We start from the raw sequence: 18,381 nt of genomic DNA on the forward strand, positions 1-18,381 counted from the left end.
TCAGCCTCTTTTCTCTGCCCTTAACAGTCTTCAGGGGAAATGTCTTACACATGTCGCTGCATGAAACCTTTTGACAAGGATAAAGACAATAGATACACGGATTGTGCATGCAGACATCTGTATAAATCTTTTGTCTACAGTCCGAGTAGGACCTGAAGAGATATCTTTTGTTCTTTCTCTGCCATAGTGACAGTTGGGCTATCTCCCTGGGCCCGTAATACCAATTTGTGTTTACTGAAGCTATGTCTGGCAGTGTAGTGAACCTTTACATCTCCACCTCACTGACCAAAGTTGGTTTTGGTGCAAAGCCATTACATTTCAAGGAACCCAAACACGGTTTTGGATTTAGGGACATTTTAAAACTGTTTACTGCTATTTCAATTACTTGGGATAACCAGTTTGAATAAAGGGAGTGCTTCAATCATGCAACTCAATAAAAAGGTTCAATGCTGGAGAACAAGAAATTGAATTAAGCACCCCCACACACACACACATTTTCCCACTAATTTCTGCAATCAGTACACAAAAGTACCTGAGCCAATGTGCATTCAAGCCCTCCAAGGTAGTCATCGTCATTCAAATCGAAAGATTTGTTGTCGATGTCATAGATGCCAAACTTCAGGTTCTGCACTTTTTCAAAGTAGTAATCGAGAACTGGCTTTGTGGAGAATTCAGGCTTTTGGCAATTCTTTATTCTTTCAGTTCGAGTCAACTACAAAAGAAAACGTGGTTGGATTACAAACTACACTTCACACACATTTTTTACTCTTGTCATGTCAGTAAATACTTTATTCGATTTCATTTAAAAATCATAAAAGCACAATATCGTATATTAAAATACCTTAAAAACTTTATACAAATAGATGCTGCTAACTTAATTACGTCTTGGCAACAATACAAACTAAAAGAGAAAAATATACTCTTAAACTTTATAAGAGCAGGATATAAAATAAAAGCCACGCAATTAAAAAAATGGGACACAAGAACAATTATTACACTAAGTTAAAATGTCCTTTTTATGGTTAAACATCACCCAGTCCAAATAGGCACCGTTACAGTTAAGCTTTCTTTCGGACAATAACACAGCCAACAAGAAACTTGCCATGTTACAGCATACCTCCATGATAGGCCAAAATTGTAAAAAGAAGTAAGAAGAGCGACATTGTGGGAAGTTAAGGGGCCGTAACACAGGGAGGCTATAGCGCTTGCTCTGGTTAGTATATAATTTTCAGAAGAACGGTACATGCATGGAACACTAAATCATCACATGATCGCAGGGGCAATTTACTAATGTTGCAAACCAATCGTTCACTACAGGACAGCTAGTTAGACGACGGTAAATATCCATTCCGAGGTGAGTAAGGTCAAACCAGTGCCTGGGATTAAATATGACCTTAAGGTAGGACAGCATACTATGCATAATCAACATGGATTGGTTCTTTAATACACTGGGCTTCAGTGGCTCACTGGACAGCTTAAGGTTTTCGAAATGCGACAGGCGCACAAGTGACTTACCTTCGGTACCGATATATCTGTAAGAAACAGTAGTTAGTATTAGATTCCTTACCTTAGAATATCCCCATGGCGTAAGACTGGATCCGGAAACTTTTTCGTAGCAGTACCCTTGCACGTCGGTAGGCGTCGTCTGCGGCTCCGCATCAGTCGTCGGTGTCGTTGGCGCCGGGATGATGTCGCCGGAGTACTTAGACGCCTCCCTCGTGCACTGACGTCTGTTCTTATACACAGCTTTTCCGTGCCAGAAACGCAGAGCCATGATAAAAACCAACACTGGTTCCATGAAACTAGGGCCCTGAAAAAGGATGACCTTAACCCTAGATATCGGATGGGTTGGGCGGTAAGGAATCTAATACTAACTACTGTTTCTTACAGATATATCGTTACCGAAGGTAAGTAACTTGTGCATCTGAAAGAAACAGGTTAGTATTAGATTCCTTACCTTAGAATAGATACCCCAGCAATATTAACCACGGTGGTGGGTCTGCGAACCAATGATCACACCAGAAAGTCCTGGAGAACGGAACGGCCAATGAAGCCATCTCTCCGGACATGGCTGTCCAGGCAGTAGTGTCTTGCGAACGTGTGCAGAGAGGCCCACGTAGCTGCCTGACAGATGTCCTGCAAGGGGACTCCCCGGCTTAGGGCAGTAGTAGCCGCCATGGACCGAGTGGAATGGGCCCTCAGCCCAACAGGAGGCTCCTTTTGAGCCAAAGAATAGCATGCATTGATGCACAAGGCGACCCACCGAGAGATGGTTTGTTTGTGCACCGCCCGTCCCTTCTTGGCGCTGACGTAATCAACAAAGAGTTGGTCATCCACCCGGAACTGGGGTGTGCGATCCAGATAGTATGAAAGCGCACGTTTTGGGTCCAGACGGTGGAGCCACTCTTCCTCCTGAGGGGTGCGGAGGCGGAAAGAAGGTGGGCAAGGTGATGAACTGCCCGATGTGGAAGGTCATGACTACCTTGGGCAGGAAAGAGGTTGTGTCCGCAACACAACTTTGTCCAGATGGACGGAAAGGAAGGGAGGCTTAGATGAAAGAGCCTGGAGCTCACTCACTCTCCTGGCAGAGGTGATGGCAACCAGGAAAGCAGTCTTAAGGGTAAGACGACGAAGGGGACAGTTATGAAGTGGCTCAAAGGGAGCGCATATCAGGTAAGTCAGAACCAGGTTTAAGTCCCACTGAGTATCACAAAAGGAACAGGGGGGGGGTTAAATATGAGTGATGCCCTTCAAGAACCTATTTACAATTGGGGACTTGAACAAAGAAGGCTGATCAGGTAGCCTTAATAAGGCGGAAAGGGCAGAAAGATAGCCCTTGATAGTGCCCAGAGCAGAGCCCTGCTGGGCAAGAGAAAGAAGAAAGAGGAGAACCTCAGAAAGGGGTGCAGAGAGAGGATCCATAGCCTTTGCTGTGCACCATGTCACAAATTTGTTCCACCTGCAGGCGTATACCGACTTCGTGGAGGGACGCCTGGCTGCCAGAATTACATTGCAGACTTCAGGAGGCAAGTCAAATGGCCTCAACTGTTGCCGCTCATTCTCCACGCATGGAGGTGGAGACTGGACAGGTTCGGGTGGAGGACCGTCCCCTGCTGCTGCGAAAGAAAGGTCATTGAGACGAATCGGGGGATCGACTGACATGCTGAGTAGCACAGGATACCAGTACCTTCGTGCCCAGTCCCGAGCCACAAGGATGACTTGGGACCGGTCTCGCCTGATCTTCTTCAGCACTCTGGGCAGAAGTGGTATAGGCGGAAAGGCGTACAACAGACCGCAGCTCCACTGGCGACGAAAAGAGTCGCCGAGCGAGTGCCGCCTTTGGAAATTTCAACGCGCAGAACTGATGACATTGCGATTGCTCTTCGGTGGCGAATAGATCTAACCAAGGCTCTCCCCACTGCAGAAAGAGACCTTGCACCACGGCCGAGTTCAGACGCCATTCGTGATCCATCATGCACCAGCGGCTGAGTTCGTCCGCCCTGGCGTTCAGTGAACCTGCCAGGTGTTGATCCACCAGGGTTACGCCCTGATGTTCTAGTCACTGCCAGAGGCACAGAGCATCCTGGCAGAGGGTCCCCGACCCCACCCCGCCCTGTTTGCTGGAGTACCACATGGTGGTGGTGTGGTCCGTGAACATCTGCACTACACTCCCCCGGACAGAGGGGAGGAATGCCTTCAGTGCAAGACGAATTGCCCGCAGTTCCAGAAGGTTGATATGGAGTCAGGTCTCCGCCGGAGACCAGAGGCCTCTGAAATTAAATTAAATGAAATGGGGTTTTATAAAGCGCACTTCTACCCTAGGCCTCGTAGCGCTTAGGACGGGTGGGCGGAGGCAGCCAACAGACTGAGAGGTTACTGGAAGAGGAAGGTTTTCAGACCTTTGCGAAACTTGAGTAGGTCTGGTTCGCTACTTAGAGTGAGGGGCAGGGAGTTCCAACAGGAGACAGAGTTCCAAGAGAATGAACGGCCCCCCCATCTAGCTCGTTTAATTTTCCGAGTTGATGCCAAAAAGGTGGTGCGCGTTCTTGGGGGGAGGTATGGAGTGACTGCTGATCTCCGCTTCTCCCATGTGACCCCCCCACCCTTGGAGGGACGCGTCCGTCACCACTACATGCTCCAGTTGGGGTAGGGAGAGGGATCTGCCGCTGACCCAATCGTGGTCCGTGAGCCACCACTGCAACTGTCTCGCAGTGCCTGTGAGAAGTTGGCCTGGTATATGATGCTCACTACTTCTAGTGATCACCTGTACCATGCCAAGCAACCCTTATGATGATTGGTTGTCAACCTTATAGACCAGCTATCCTAGTAGTGTGGACAAAGCAGTCTTAGGCTAAACTCTGTAAAGGCATGTGAAGCAAGCTGTTTTACCATACACAATCTCCTTGAATACCAAATGAAAGGACACCACACAGATATATATTGAAAATATATATATATTTATTTACTACAAAATCCCCTATACTCTTTATGAGCACAGAAGCAAATGCGTTAAAACAAAACGCAGTTTAAATACACAAAAGTTGCACAATATGGATGAGCCCTAGGGGCCACCTAAACCATACACTAAAATAGTGGTATAAGAACCACCTAGCTGAAAGGAAGTAGGCCTAGGGCATCGCTGGAGCTGTTCGGGACTGACAGTGATGAAGTCGGGAAAGGCCCGCGGGACTCGGGTGCAGTGCGGAAAGTGCACGCATATACCAATGTTAAGTCAATGGTGCGTCAAAGTTAGTTATTAAGGAACCTTCCGAGTGACCTAGAGGAGTGAAACTTTAGACACAGACACTAGAGGTGTGTACCAGTGTAGGAACACTGGCGTTGCTGAGTTACCTCACCCACAGGAAGCGGGTGCACAGGTGCTAAGTAGTGTCGGGTTTCGTCACGCAGGTCGATGGTGCTTGGAGCTGAAGATGCTGCAGGCGGCTCGATGTGAAGAGTTCCGGTGGACCCAAGGGTGGATCTGAAGTGGTGAAGACCTGAAAGCAGAGGGGACAATGTTCAAAGTCACTAGCCAGTGACTACCGTGGAACCAGGATGGAACCAGGCGATGTCGGGTGCAAACAGGCGATGAGGTGTAGCTTCTCTCTGCAGCCACCTGGACACGAAGAGGTCAAGGACGTCCAGGCGTCGGTCACGAGCTGTCCCACGAAGGCTCTAGCTGATGGCGGTGTCGGCAACTTGATCGGAGCAAACAGGCCTTGGCTAATGCAAGCCACGCAGGAAGTGAAAAAGGCTTATCACTCGGACCAGCAAGGTCAGAGCGGGTGCTCCTTTTTACAGGAGTGAGGGCAAGTCTGGGGCAACCAGACCCGCAGTGTAGATTGTAGGTTTCGTCGCCAACATGGCCGCTGACCACGTGGCAAGTGGCCGGGATGGCGCGTCGAGTGGCACGATGCAAAAGGGCCCCACGCAGATCGTGGAGATGCTGGGGGGCTGATCTTCGGTGCAAGGGCTGCTCGGTTGTGGGGCTTCTCAATCCCCAAGGCACAGCGTTGAGCGTGCCTCGGGTGCTGCGCAGTCAGCTTTTCGGGGGTCTTCCGAGATGTCCAGTCCCACGTCTCTCGGTGCCTCCACGGGTCCCTTCTGTGCAAGGACTGTGGATGGGGCGGTGAGAAGTCTGGGAGTCAGGGTCTCATCAAGCTCTGGGCTCGGGCAGGAGGCGGCGGCAAAGCAGACGTCGAGTTGCTGGATGATGCCTGTGTTCACAGGGTGGCCACTCCTAGGCCACAAGGGAGATGCTCTTCAGTCTTCTGTGCAGCAGAATGTCGAAGTCCGGTGTCTTCTTAGTTTTAAGTTGATTTCAGGATGATCTGAGGTGCTCTGGCACTGCTCCCACTCTTATTCCTAATCTGAGGGGTGGATCACCTGCTAGGTCCCTCCTCTGGGTGGAACCAGGAAGGGGGGCGGTTACACCCCCTTTCCTTTGTCCAGCTCCTCGCCAGGCCTGGGTCTGGAAAGTCCCAGGACCGGTTTGGACTGGCTTATGCACGGGGACACCTTGTGTGCCCCGGGCATGTCTGATTCTATTCAGCCCGGTCCTACCCAATACACAAAATCCTGTCTGGGGTGGTGCTCACCTCCCAAGGCAGGAAACCCTTTGTCCAAGCCTCCCTCGCTGGAAGGACTCCCAGCAGCAGGAGGTCAGACTTGTGTCTGTGGTGGCAGCATCCATTTTGTGATGCTGAGGCTCTGGTTAACTTTAACCGGGGTTAAGGCTATGTACATGTCATGTCCCTCTAGAAGGGTGGAATGCTATCCCCGTCGACAGAACTGTCGAGGGGATAGTATTCCAATTCGTATGACACCTTACTCGACATGTTTTGATAAAGCCAAACCAAAGTTAGCATATAACCACGAGGATTATAATGCACTTAAGAGTATATGGTATGGCAATATTCCAGAACAGCTAAGGGAGTTGGTTCCGAAAGCTGCAGACAGGCTCAGCTCATGCTAGAGTACGATCTCACATAAAACCACGCACTCTGCCTCCAGGATTTTTAAGGCCTGCCATAGGAGTGACTTATAGGTTAACATGTGTCCAGTTAAGGTTAGATATAGGGATACTATATCTAAGTAAGAGGTGATTACACCAACTTACCCCAGCTGAGTGATCAGCCAGTTGTGTCAAATATGGAGGCCAGGCCAGGGGTGGCACAATACATGCTGCAGCCCCAGGTAGGCCTTGGATACACCTATGCCCTGGGTACCTATGGTACACTGTTACAAGGGCCTATAAGGTGAACCAGTTCCAATTGTGTATGCACCTAAGGTACATGGAGTCCATTTTAAGGAGAGAGAAATCAGCCTGGGGCCCTGAATAGCAGGATCCCAGGCCAACTATGTCAAAAACCAGCTAAACACCAGGCAAAAAGTTTGGGGGTAACCATAGTCAGATATCCACCTTCCTACAGTGCCCTCCGAGATCAGGACTTGGTAGGACAGGTTGCCCTGGTGCTGGGCCCACCGAAACTTCAGGTCCCACTGCAGAGCCCGCATCCGCCACAGGGCTTGATGCACCAGAAGGATGCAGGAGGCCATCAGCCCCAGAATTCGCAACGTCAACCTGACCGAGACTCGGGATAAAGGCTGAAAGATCGGAATCAGAGCCTGAATATCCCAAACCCACTGTTCGAGAGGATAAACCCGAAACCGCGCCGAGCCGAGAATCGCTCAGATGAAGAGGAGCTTCTGAGAGGGACACAGGTGTGACTTCGGCACATTGATGGAGAACCCCAGCAGGTGCAGGAGGTCGGCGGTAGTCTGGAGGTGGCTGACGACTGTCAGGGGCGAGCCCGCCTTCAACAACCAGTCGATGAGGTAGGGGAAGACTGAAACCCTTAACCTGCGCAGATGAGCTGCGACCACCACCATCACCCTCGTGAACACCCGTGGGGCGCTGGTAAGGCCGAAGGGGAGCACGGTAAACTCAAAGTGCTCGTGGCCTACCTTGTACCGCGTGGGCCGGCAGGACGGGGAAATGGAAATAAGCGTCCTGCAAGTTTAATGCTACCATCCAGTCTCCCGGGTCCAGGGCAGCTAAGACCTGAGCCAGTGTCAGCATCTTGAATTCTCCTTTCGGAGGAAGCCGTTGACGTTCCGCAGGTCCAAGATGACAGTAGTGGAAGTAACAACCACACCCTACTTCTGGCCCAGGAACGCGCTCGATGGCCCCCTTGGCCAAGAGGGCCATAACTTCCTCTCGCAGAAGACTCAAGTGATCCCCCGACACGCAGTGGTACTGCGGTGGCATGGCTGGAGGGGTCGCCTCGAAGGGGAGGGAGTAGCCACTTCGGACGATTTGCAGCACCAACCTGTCCGATGTGACAGTGCGCCAGTGGAGGAGGTGATGGCGAACCCTGCCCCCCACTGGCGTAACATGGGCCTGAAAGCTTGGACTAGGAGGGTATTGGGGCGGATGCTGCAGGGTTAGGTGTGGACTGACCTCGCAGTTGTCCCCGACCGCTGCCACAGCGGTTACCACGTCCAACACCGCGCTGGATGTTACTCTGCGGGCCGTGGCTGGCATGACATGTAGCTGCACCCCTTCCTTGGCCACGAAAGGAGCGAAAGACAGCAGTTTGCTGGTGCGGTGCCGAGAGGCCCAAGGACTTGGCCGTAGCCCTGGAGTCCTTAAAGCGCTCAAGCGTACTGTCTGTCTTGTCGCCAAAGAGGCGACGGCCATCAAACGGCATGTCCATAAGGGTGTTTTGGACATCAGCCGAAAAGTTGGCGGACCTCAGCCAGGTGTGGCGACGAATCGCCACCGTCGCTGCCATCGCTCTGCCCAGCGAGTCCATGGTATCCAGCCCACACCGGATGGGTTACCGTGCCGCATCTCGCCCCTCCACAAGGGCTTGGGTGAGTTTAGTCCAGACCCCCTCCGGACTTTGTGGCAGCACGTCTGCGACCGTGTCCCACAGAGAGTGGGTGTAATGACCCAAGAGGCACGCGGTGTTGACTGACCGCAGCCCGAAACTAATTGAGGAGAACATCTTTTTACCAAACTGTTCGTACCTCTTGGATTCCCGATTGGGGGGAGCCGTCGGGAATGCGGTCTGGCAGTTAAAGGCCTGGATGACCAGGCTCTCTGGGTGGGGTGGGTGGACAGGAAGCAAGGGTCGCCCGAAGTCGGGCGGTGGCACCTGGCCACGTTCCTATCTACAGGCAGACCTGTAGCGGGCTTGGACCAAGTGCCCAGAAGAACGTCCGACAAGGCTTTTAATTAAACAGCAGCAGAGGCTCAGCCGAGCTTGCCTGCGGCTTAAGGACCTCCGTGAGGAGGTTAGTCCTCACGGCCACGACGGGGAGCTCAAGGCCCAAGGCCTTGGCAGCCCGCGTCAGAACCACACTAAAGTCAGCTCCCTCCTCCTTAGCCACGGTAGGAGGGAAGACAAAACCAGTGTCTGGCGAAGTGTCCAGACCACTGACCTCCCTTAGCTCACCTGCCCTCACGTTATAGAGGGTCCTCGGACCCCTCTCAATCCTCCTCCCCACCCATCTCCTGATACTCAGGGTCAAAGGATGGGGCCGGTTCGTAGAAGTAAAAATCTCCTAGCGGCGTCGAATACGGCGCCGAGCGGCGCCACTCCGGCACCGGACCCAAATCGAGGGTAGGACCGGGGATGACGTCCTGGGATGTCGCCGGAGGAGACCCCCTGGGGGCCGGCTCCGGCAAGGTTGTTAGGTCGACCCGGATCCGGAACCAGCGGGGCCCTGCAGCAGTGACCTAAGTCGCCGACGGCGCCGGGACTGAAGCACCCGATGGCTCCGGGGCCGAAGCATCCGGCCTGCTTTGGTTCCGCTTGGCCCGAAGGCACCGCGGAACCAGACGGAGGAGTGAGCGACCTCATGGCCACGAGAAAGGCCTCAATCTCCTCCGGCGTTGCGTTCTGCCTAAGGACTGGCGGGTATGGAGCAGGCCACGACCCCAGCTGCGTCGCGCGAGCGTCGGGGGGGGCGCTAGTCAGAAGAGCTATGTCGCCGCTTTGACTTCTTGTGCCTCTTACCTGAGGACTTCGAGCCCGAGGACTGATGATGACTCCCGGTACTGTGGTAACTCCGGCCCCGCAACCGGTTCCTGAACCTCCTTCCGGACCGGGACCTCGAGCGGCGCGGGGCTGAGTGCCGGAGCTCAAGTCACTTGCGGGACCGCTCCCGTCTAGCTTTGGACGTCAGGGCCTGGCAGTCGGAGCAGGACTTGTCGTCGTGGTCGGGGCCCAGACAGTGAAGGCACGGGCGATAGGGGTCGGTAACCAACAGCAGTCTGGTGCAATCGACGCAGGGTTTGAACCCGGGCATCCCTACCGGCATCGTCAGAGTCGAGACTTCGAAAGATGATCAAAAATGATCGAAAAAGTTAGTCAAAAATTGACTAAGGGTACTACTTTTTCCGGATCGGCGCTTGCTGGCGCGGAAAAAAGAAGAACTGACGTCAGCGCGCGAGGGCTGTGTCTAATTACTCCGGCGACGTCATCCCGGCTCCAACGACGACGGAACCCGAGCCGCAGACGACGCCTACCGAAGCGCAAGGGTACTGCTACGCAAAAGTTTCCGGATCCAGTCTGACGCCTGGGAATATTCTAAGGTTAGGAATCCAATACTAACCTGTTTCTTTCAGATATTACAGTTTTAGGACTGGTCTTCTAATGGCTTCCAAGGATTCAGGCTTCTCATAAAAGTGTTGGTGCCCAAAATTGCCAAAAATGCATTTAATATAGAACTGCCAGGGAATAAGCCCTAATGAGGGCACAGTTTAGACCAGTGTAATCTGATGTCCAGATTTTGTGCCATAGTAAAATGGGTTGTAGCAATATGAGATGTTAGAAGCCCATTCCAAGTTCTGTGTGACAAACTGAGGACAAGGAGCTCTTGTTGACAGCAAGAAGATATTTAAACAACTCATTTTCCACTGTTTGCAACGCCCAACAGTTAGCATGTCTCCACACTCCCTCCCCATATGTAACAAAAGACACACAATTAGCTTTGTAAATTTGTACATTTCATTGAGGGGCTCTTAGATAATCTCCTGGCAAAGTTGTCAAGGCCATGGTTGACTTCCTAAACTGTAACTTCCTGGAATGGATTGACCCCACCTTGTCAAATAATATATAACCTAATGCGAGAATGTCGTTTTAGTGCCAATATTTGTGCCATTGATTTTCATATTGCGATACTTCGCTGACCTACTCCCACATTTCATACTAAATGTTTTGGATTGTTTGACTAAGAGTCCTAGGTCCTGCGTGTAGTTGACCAAGTAAGTAAGAAGGCTCTAGAGGACCCTCAATAGCAATGGGGACTTCATCTCCCTACTAGTAGTGCGTTTGCAGAGTGGTGGATAAAGGGGGCATGGCGTGCTACGTGGTGTCAGCAATCCCGCTGTGTAGGACGTAGTGGAAGTAACAGGAAGGGTAGCTGGCCCCCAAAGATGTCCTTAAGGCCGAAATATCCCTCCTATTATCTCCAGTAAGTCCCACACAGTGTGTTTGCTGATAGGTTTTCGGTGGCCACGTACCCTTTCTCCTGCACTCTGCAAACAAGTTTCCTGGGGCACTACTAGTTTGGGATGAATTCCCCTTGGCTCGTGAGGGTCCTTGGAGACCAACAAGCCCTCCTGTTACCTCCAGTAAGACCCACACAGCAGGATTGCCAAAAGGTCTTCGGAGGCCATGCCCCCTTTCTCTACCACTCCGTAGAAGTGGCTCATGGTGCACTACTGGTTGGGGGATGAAGTCCTCTTTACTTCTGAGGGACCTTGAAGGCCAAGAAGCCTTCCTGGTCCCTCCTTCAAGTCCGACACAGTGGGATTCCTGAGAGCTGGTCAGAGGCCCAGCCCCCTATCGCCACCATTCTGCAAACACATAACTACTACTCTAAAAAACACAGAAGTTCACTGAAGAAAACAAAGGTTACAGGGAGGCTATAGTTAGGAATTAGCATTTAAAAAACCTTAGAAATTCACTGAAAAAACCCAAAGGTTACAGGGATGTTCTAGTTAGGCTCAGGTTTCACTGGTACAAAACCAGTGAAATTCAGCTGAGCTAACTAACTTGCGCCCCATAATGCACTGCTTATGACCTCACATATTCCATCACTCATGGCATGGTTAGTGACATCACTGAAGACATCATCCACAGAATCGGAGGCACCAATTCAAATCCCCACATAACTTTTCATACACTCACTCCAACTTACAGACTACCATTCTCAAACCCATTTAAACACCCATACCAGTACTTGCACATTTACTCACCGATTCATAGAACACACACATCCACTCACTTATACAGCCACTTTCACATCCACAAACTTACTAATACAGCCACTGACATCCAAGCATACACCCATTCAGCCACTTATACACCAAGTGTCACCCAGAGAGCTACTGACACCCCTAATCACTAACCCATAGTTACTTACTCGTACAGATACTTATACATACTCACTCACCTATACAGTCACTGACAAAAGCACACACTCACCCATACAGCCACATTAAGTCACCCATACAGTCACAGATAAATCCCACTCCGCCCTAGTGCCCTTCACATACCTGGTTACTCACCGATATACCACTAACACTTGCACTCACTCACTGACAGAAATACACACATTCACCCATAAAGCCCTTCACACACTCTAACTCGGATCCACTGACTCAGCCACTCATTCTTCCATACAGGTAGTCACACATCCCCTCACCCACCCACACAGACACCTCAGACACCCATACAGGTGCTCAGACAACCAATCACTCACCCATACAGCCAGTCATGTACCCACTCACACACCCATACAGCCATGTAGACAGCAACTGACAGATACACACATCCACACAACCAGTCAATCACCCATACATTCAGAAACACGCAATACCTCACTTCTACAGTCAGCCACACACCCATTGAATAATCCAAACAGGCACTCATACATCCACTGACTAGTTGTGTGAATGTCTGAAGTGTCAATTAGTGTCTAAGTGGGTGTGTGAGTGGGTACACAAGTGGCTGTATGAGAGTGATTGGTTGTCCGAGTACCTGTATGGGTGTCTGTCTGTTTGAGTAGATGTGACTACCTACATGGATGGGTGAGTCAGTGGCTGTATGGGTTAACAAGTGCATGTGTTAGGGGCTGTATGGGTGAGTGAGTGTGTATGGCTGTGTGGGTGAGCGACTGGATTGTCAGTAGTATATGAGTGAGTAACTAGGTATGAGAAAGGCAGTATAAGTGAGTGATAGGGCATATGAGTGACTGTATGGGTGAGTGACTGTATGGGTGAGTGTGTGCGTGTTAGTATCTGTGGGTTAGTGTCTCTAGCCATTTTTGTTGATAAGTGGTTGTGTTATTGACTGTATGGGTGAATAAGAGTGTGAGTAGCTCTATGGGTGACTGACTCGGCATGTGAGTGGCTGTATGGGTGTATGAGTGGATAGGTCAATGGCGGTATTACTGAGTTAGTGAGTTGGGTGCATGAGTGGTTGTAAGGGTGAGTGAGTAGATGTGTGTGTAGATCTATGAATCATTAAGTGGGTGTCTAAGTACTGGTTTGCGAATGGTTGTGTGGAAGTGGCTGTATGAAAGGTTCCATGGGGGGGGTGAATGGGTGCGTTAGTGATTTTGCGAATAATGATGTCATCAGTGATATCACTAGCCATGTCATGAGTGATGAAATATGTGAGGTCATAAGCAGTGCATTGGGGGGGTGAGATAGTTAGCTTAGCTAACTATAACTTCTGAATTTCTCGTTTTTTACAAGTAAAATGTCAGCTTAACTATAATATCCCTGTAACATGTTTTTTTTCAGTTAAAAAAAAATATATATATGAATCAAAGCACAAGTCTTCCACCCTCCACGCACCTCCCGTCTCGGGTGCCACTCGTTGGTGTGCCGCAATACACTAGAACACTCCGACATTTGCAATCGTGCAGCCAGTAACAAGTGCACTCCCGAGTCCAGAATTAGTAAAGTAATTTATTGGCAACTCATCAGCATTGACAGACACGTTTCGGCACATCGCCTTCCTCAATGTCAGTGTAAATCAAACCTTTTCGAATTTTAAATCATTCAATTGTACGTAAACGTGCAATGTATTTCATGAAAATAAAAGAAGTCGCAACAAATCTTATGAATGCTCAGTAAATACGGCAGCCATCTTACAATGTATAGTCCAGGTCTGGCAGGGAGCAAACCAAGAAAATCAATAAACTATTGAATTGTAATTCAGAATTTACGTTTTTCTGTTTAGAATGCCGCTGCTCAAAAAGGTATATTGGAAGTCCTATACACCTAGCCAAAAAGAGGGTCCTTGAACACATGACTGTGACTAAAGCAGAGCTATCCGGTCGCCCGTCATTTCAAATCCATGCATAAAAGCAATCGTGACCTGCTTAGGTTCTTCTGTAAGATTTGATTTACACTGACATTGAGGAAGGCGACGAGCCAAAACGTGTCCGTCAGTGCTGATGACTTGCCAATAAATTACTTTATTCATTCTGGTAGAGGGAGATGTATGTATATATGCATATTTATCAGCGCGCTTGCCTTTGTTTCTCTATTTCTGCATGAAGAAGGCAAGAGTAGACCCAGATTTGTCTAAGTGATTTTTATTTTGCAATAACCATGTTGCCATGACGCGTTTCGGCCGGAAGAGGCGGCCTTGATCACATGACAGCACATGGCGGCATTACCTCCTTATAAAGTGCAAAGTACAGCAGCTATAGACATGGAAAACATACTACACATTTTTAAAATTTCACATCAATTACAGCATAAATGCTAAAATCATTAAAAAAATGTGCATATGACATTGCAATTTGCAGTAACATCCAGGAAACAAATCACTGTAAAATACAGTAAAATACATGAAAACTACCTATTCAATAAATATATATATGTGTATAATCCTATATAATATTCTAAACAATATGATAGGGTATGGGGATAAATTACAGTCTAAATACCACTTACCCCCTTCATCATGGATATATTTCTATTATCCTGGTTAATGCAGAAGATTTCCTACTGCTGTATAGATAAAGTGACTGAGGGCCAGATGTAGGTAATCCCAGATTACCGATTCTTAAATACCGAATCATACCGATTCGGTATTTAAGAACAGGCAAATGGGATGTAGGTAATTTTACAGAAAAAATTACCGAATCTGTAAGTTTCGGTAATTACCTATGGGCCTGGAGGCCCATAGGAATAAATGTCAATTACCGAATCGGTAATTGGGGGAAACATTGAAGCGTGGCAAGGTGTCACTTTAACACCCTGTTTCACCCCTCAATTGTGTATGGGTGCCCATGTTGCAGACATACATGCCCTAAGGGCATGTATGTCTGCAACATGGCACTGTGGCAATTTGCATAAAATTGCTTTTTGGGGGTTTTTCTTTATTTACCGGTTGGTGGTAAATAACGAATCCCAAAAAGGGGAAAGCACTACTTTGAGTGCTCCCTACATTGGTAATTTACAGATTCGGTATTTTAAGGAATCGGTAATTTACAGATTCCTTAAAATACCGAATTGGTAAATTACCGAATTAGCAATTTGGGCACCTACATCTCAGTAGCCTAATTCCGTAATTCAGTAATTTCGGCCGTTACCGACCGGAATTTCACTTCCTACATCTGGCCCTAAGTGCTTAAGAAAGGTTACCCCACATTATCCTAAAAAACGAGACCCTTGCATATGAAAATTAAGTGCAAATGTGCAAAAAGTGCAAAAGTGTTTCATATGTGCAAAGAGACTGCGAGCAGCATAGTATATATATGACCAGTATTATAGGTATGGTCAATGCGAATTACCCTAAAGTGCCTAAATGCAATATATATCACAGTCAGTATATAAGAGGAGGACCCAAAAAAAACAGTAGTTAATAAAAGAACATATCAATAGACTGATTCCCACAAAATGATGTACACAATATAAAATTGTTATAAAAACATTCCAACCTAAAATCTCAATAAATGAACTAAAATCCTCCCGTTATACAATATTTCTCAACAAAGTCAGTTATTAAATGTATGCAAGTTATCGGAGACCTCTATTCAATTGCCCAGGTTTTTAGGGGCAAAGTTCTTATCCCAGTAATTCCCCTATACAGCGAGACTGTGCTACAACCTACAATCTAATATAGCGTAAATATCTAATCACTTAAATACAAGAATAAATAAATACGCAAATAAATATTATATAGAAATACAAATTAAATAACATGGACATAGTAGTAAACAGTGGCCAATTGTGTCTATCCTAGATATGTATGTAAATCCTCACAGGTATAAAGACCCTTGGGCGGCTTGGTGTCCAGTTCTAATATATCGAATATGCTACTTACCAGTATGCATCTGTTCTTGGCATGTAGGGCTGCTGACATTCATATCTGTGCATAGATCGCCGCCTAGTGTTGGGTCCGGATGATCGCACATTGTTGTCCTGGAAGAGTCTTCGAAGTATCACGAGATAGGTGGCTCCTCCCCTGGACTACAGTGCGCATGGGCATCGACTCCATCCTCAGATTGTTTTTAGCCATTGTGGCCAAGATGGAGTGGAACTCAGTGAATGATGACCATGCTAGAAGTATGTATGAATGCTGCAGCCGCTACAGGCGCCAGGGAGGAGGGCGGGCGATATGAATGTCAGCAGACCTACATGCCAAGAATAGATGCATACTGGTAAGTAGCATATTCGGTTCGAGGCATGTGGGCTGCTGAATTCATATCTGTGCATAGAATACATAGCAGTCCTTCCATTAACGGCGGCCGACCGTGCCAGCTGCAGCAGTTTGGAAAAGTGTTTTTAGAACAGCCTGCCCTACAACTGCCTGCTGTTTGGAGTGCACATCAACACAGTAATGTTTTGTAAATGTGTGTGTGGTAGACCATGTGGCTGCTCTACATATGTCTTCCAAAGGAATATTTCCAAGGAAAGCCATGGAGGCCCCCAACTTTCGGGTGGAGTGGGCCCGTGGTGGAATGGTGAGAGTGCGCTTGGCTTTCAGATAGCAGATCTGAATACATTTAACGATCCACCTGGCTATACCAGCCTTGGAAATGGGGTTACCTTTGTGTTGTGGTGCAAAGGCAACAAAGAGTTGTTTAGTCTTCCTAAAGTCTTTGGTCCTATCAATGTAATACATTAGGGCCCTTTTGACGTCAAGTGTGTGGAGCATTCTCTCCGCCAGTGACTATGGATTTTGGAAGAACACAGGTAGTTCTATAGTCTGGTTGATATGGAACTTAGACACTACCTTAGGACGGAATTTAGGGTTAGTGCGAAGCACCACCCTGTTAGAATGAATTTGAATAAATGGCTCTTGGATAGTTAGTGCCTGGAGTTCACTAACTCGTCGTAGCGACGTAATCGCTACAAGGAAAGCCATTTTCCATGTCAAGAATTGAATCTCGCAGGAGTGCAGTGGTTCAAAAGGGGGACCCATCAGCCTGGTGAGGACCACATTGAGGTTCCACTCCGGAGCTGGTGGCGTCCGCGGAGGAATGACTTGTTTGAGTCCTTCCAGAAAGGCTTTAATGGCAGGCACCCTGAAAAGTGAGAGATGCTGTCTGTTTTGGAGATAAGCAGCCACTGCGGATAAATGTATATGAATGGAAGCATAGGCCAGATTACATTTGTACAGATGTAAGAGATATCAAATGATGTTTTGAATAGATGCATCCAGCGGGTTAATGTTGTGGTCTGCACAATAAATGACAAACCGCTTCCACTTCGCCGCATAGCATGCTCTGGTGGTGGGCTTCCTTGCCTCCCAGATGATGTCCATACAGTCAGGAGGTAAGTTGAGGTAGCCAAATTCAAAGACTTTAGGAGCCAGATCGCCAGGTTGAGCTGTTGCGGATCTGGATGCTGAATGTCGCCATGGCTCTGCATCAAAAGCCTGGGTGTGAGGCGCAGCCTTTGATGCGGTACCACGGACAGTTCCAGAAACGTGGTGTACCATGGTTGGCGAGCCCACGTCGGAGCAACCAGGATGAGAGTCATCGAGTGCTGCTTCAACTTGCGTGCCACCAGTGGTATTAGAGGTGCTGGGGGAAAAGCGTACGCAAATTTGCCTGACCAGTTCATCCTTATAGCATTGCCTTGAGACTGTGGGTGTGGAAACCTGGCGGCAAAGCTTCGGCATTTTGCATTCTCCTTTGTGGCGAACAGGTCTATCTCTGGATGACCCCACCTTTGGAAGTACGGGTGGAGTACTGATGGATGTATCTCCCACTTGTGCATTTGGTGGCTGTACCTGCTGAGCAGGTCCGCCATCTGTTTGTCCTTGCCTGGGAGGTGTTCTGCCATGAGGAAGATGTTTCTCTGAATGGACCACTTCCACATGCTCTGAGCCAGATGAGACAACTGTGGAGAGTGTGTTCCACCCTGCTTCTGAATGTAGTACATGGTTGTCATGTTGTCCGTCCGGATCAACACGACCTTGTTGCACAGATGTACTTTGAAGGCTTTTAGTGCCATGAAGATCGCCATCAGTTCCAGAACATTGATGTGCATCTTCCTTTGCTGTGGTGTCCATAGTCCCTGCACAGTGTAATGGAGTACATGAGCTCCCCATCCCTGGAGAGAAGCGTCCGTCGTCAGGATGATCTGTGGCACAGGCTCTTGGAACGGTCGTCCCTTGCAAAGGTTTCGTGGATTCCACCAATGCAGAGAGTTGTACGCCCGACCGCTCACCAACACTAGGTCTTTCAACTGTCCGTGAGCCTGAGTCCACTGACGTGCTAAGCACTCCTGAGGCGGACGCATATGTAGTCAGATGCAGGAGGCCATCATGCCTATCGACTGCATGAACACTCGCGCTGGAAGCGAGTGTTGAGGTCTGAATTTTTGTATCAGCG

At 48.8% G+C, this 18,381-nt stretch overlaps 1 protein-coding gene across 16 annotated transcripts in view; it reads right to left on the bottom strand.

The window, feature by feature from the left end:
• CPNE1 (copine 1) overlaps nucleotides 1-18,381 on the bottom strand; it is a 662,572-nt gene that overhangs the window by 332,274 nt on the left and 311,917 nt on the right. For all 16 annotated transcript variants that reach the window (XM_086932333.1, XM_086932339.1, XM_086932337.1 and 13 more), the window contains one exon: nucleotides 533-712. In XM_086932333.1, coding sequence (XP_086788459.1) covers nucleotides 533-712 — 180 coding nt within the window. The remainder of the gene's footprint in view (nucleotides 1-532; nucleotides 713-18,381) is intronic.

This window comes from Lissotriton vulgaris, chromosome 7, assembly GCF_964263255.1.
Source record: "Lissotriton vulgaris chromosome 7, aLisVul1.2, whole genome shotgun sequence".
In the NCBI taxonomy this organism is placed as follows: Eukaryota; Metazoa; Chordata; class Amphibia; order Caudata; family Salamandridae; genus Lissotriton; species Lissotriton vulgaris.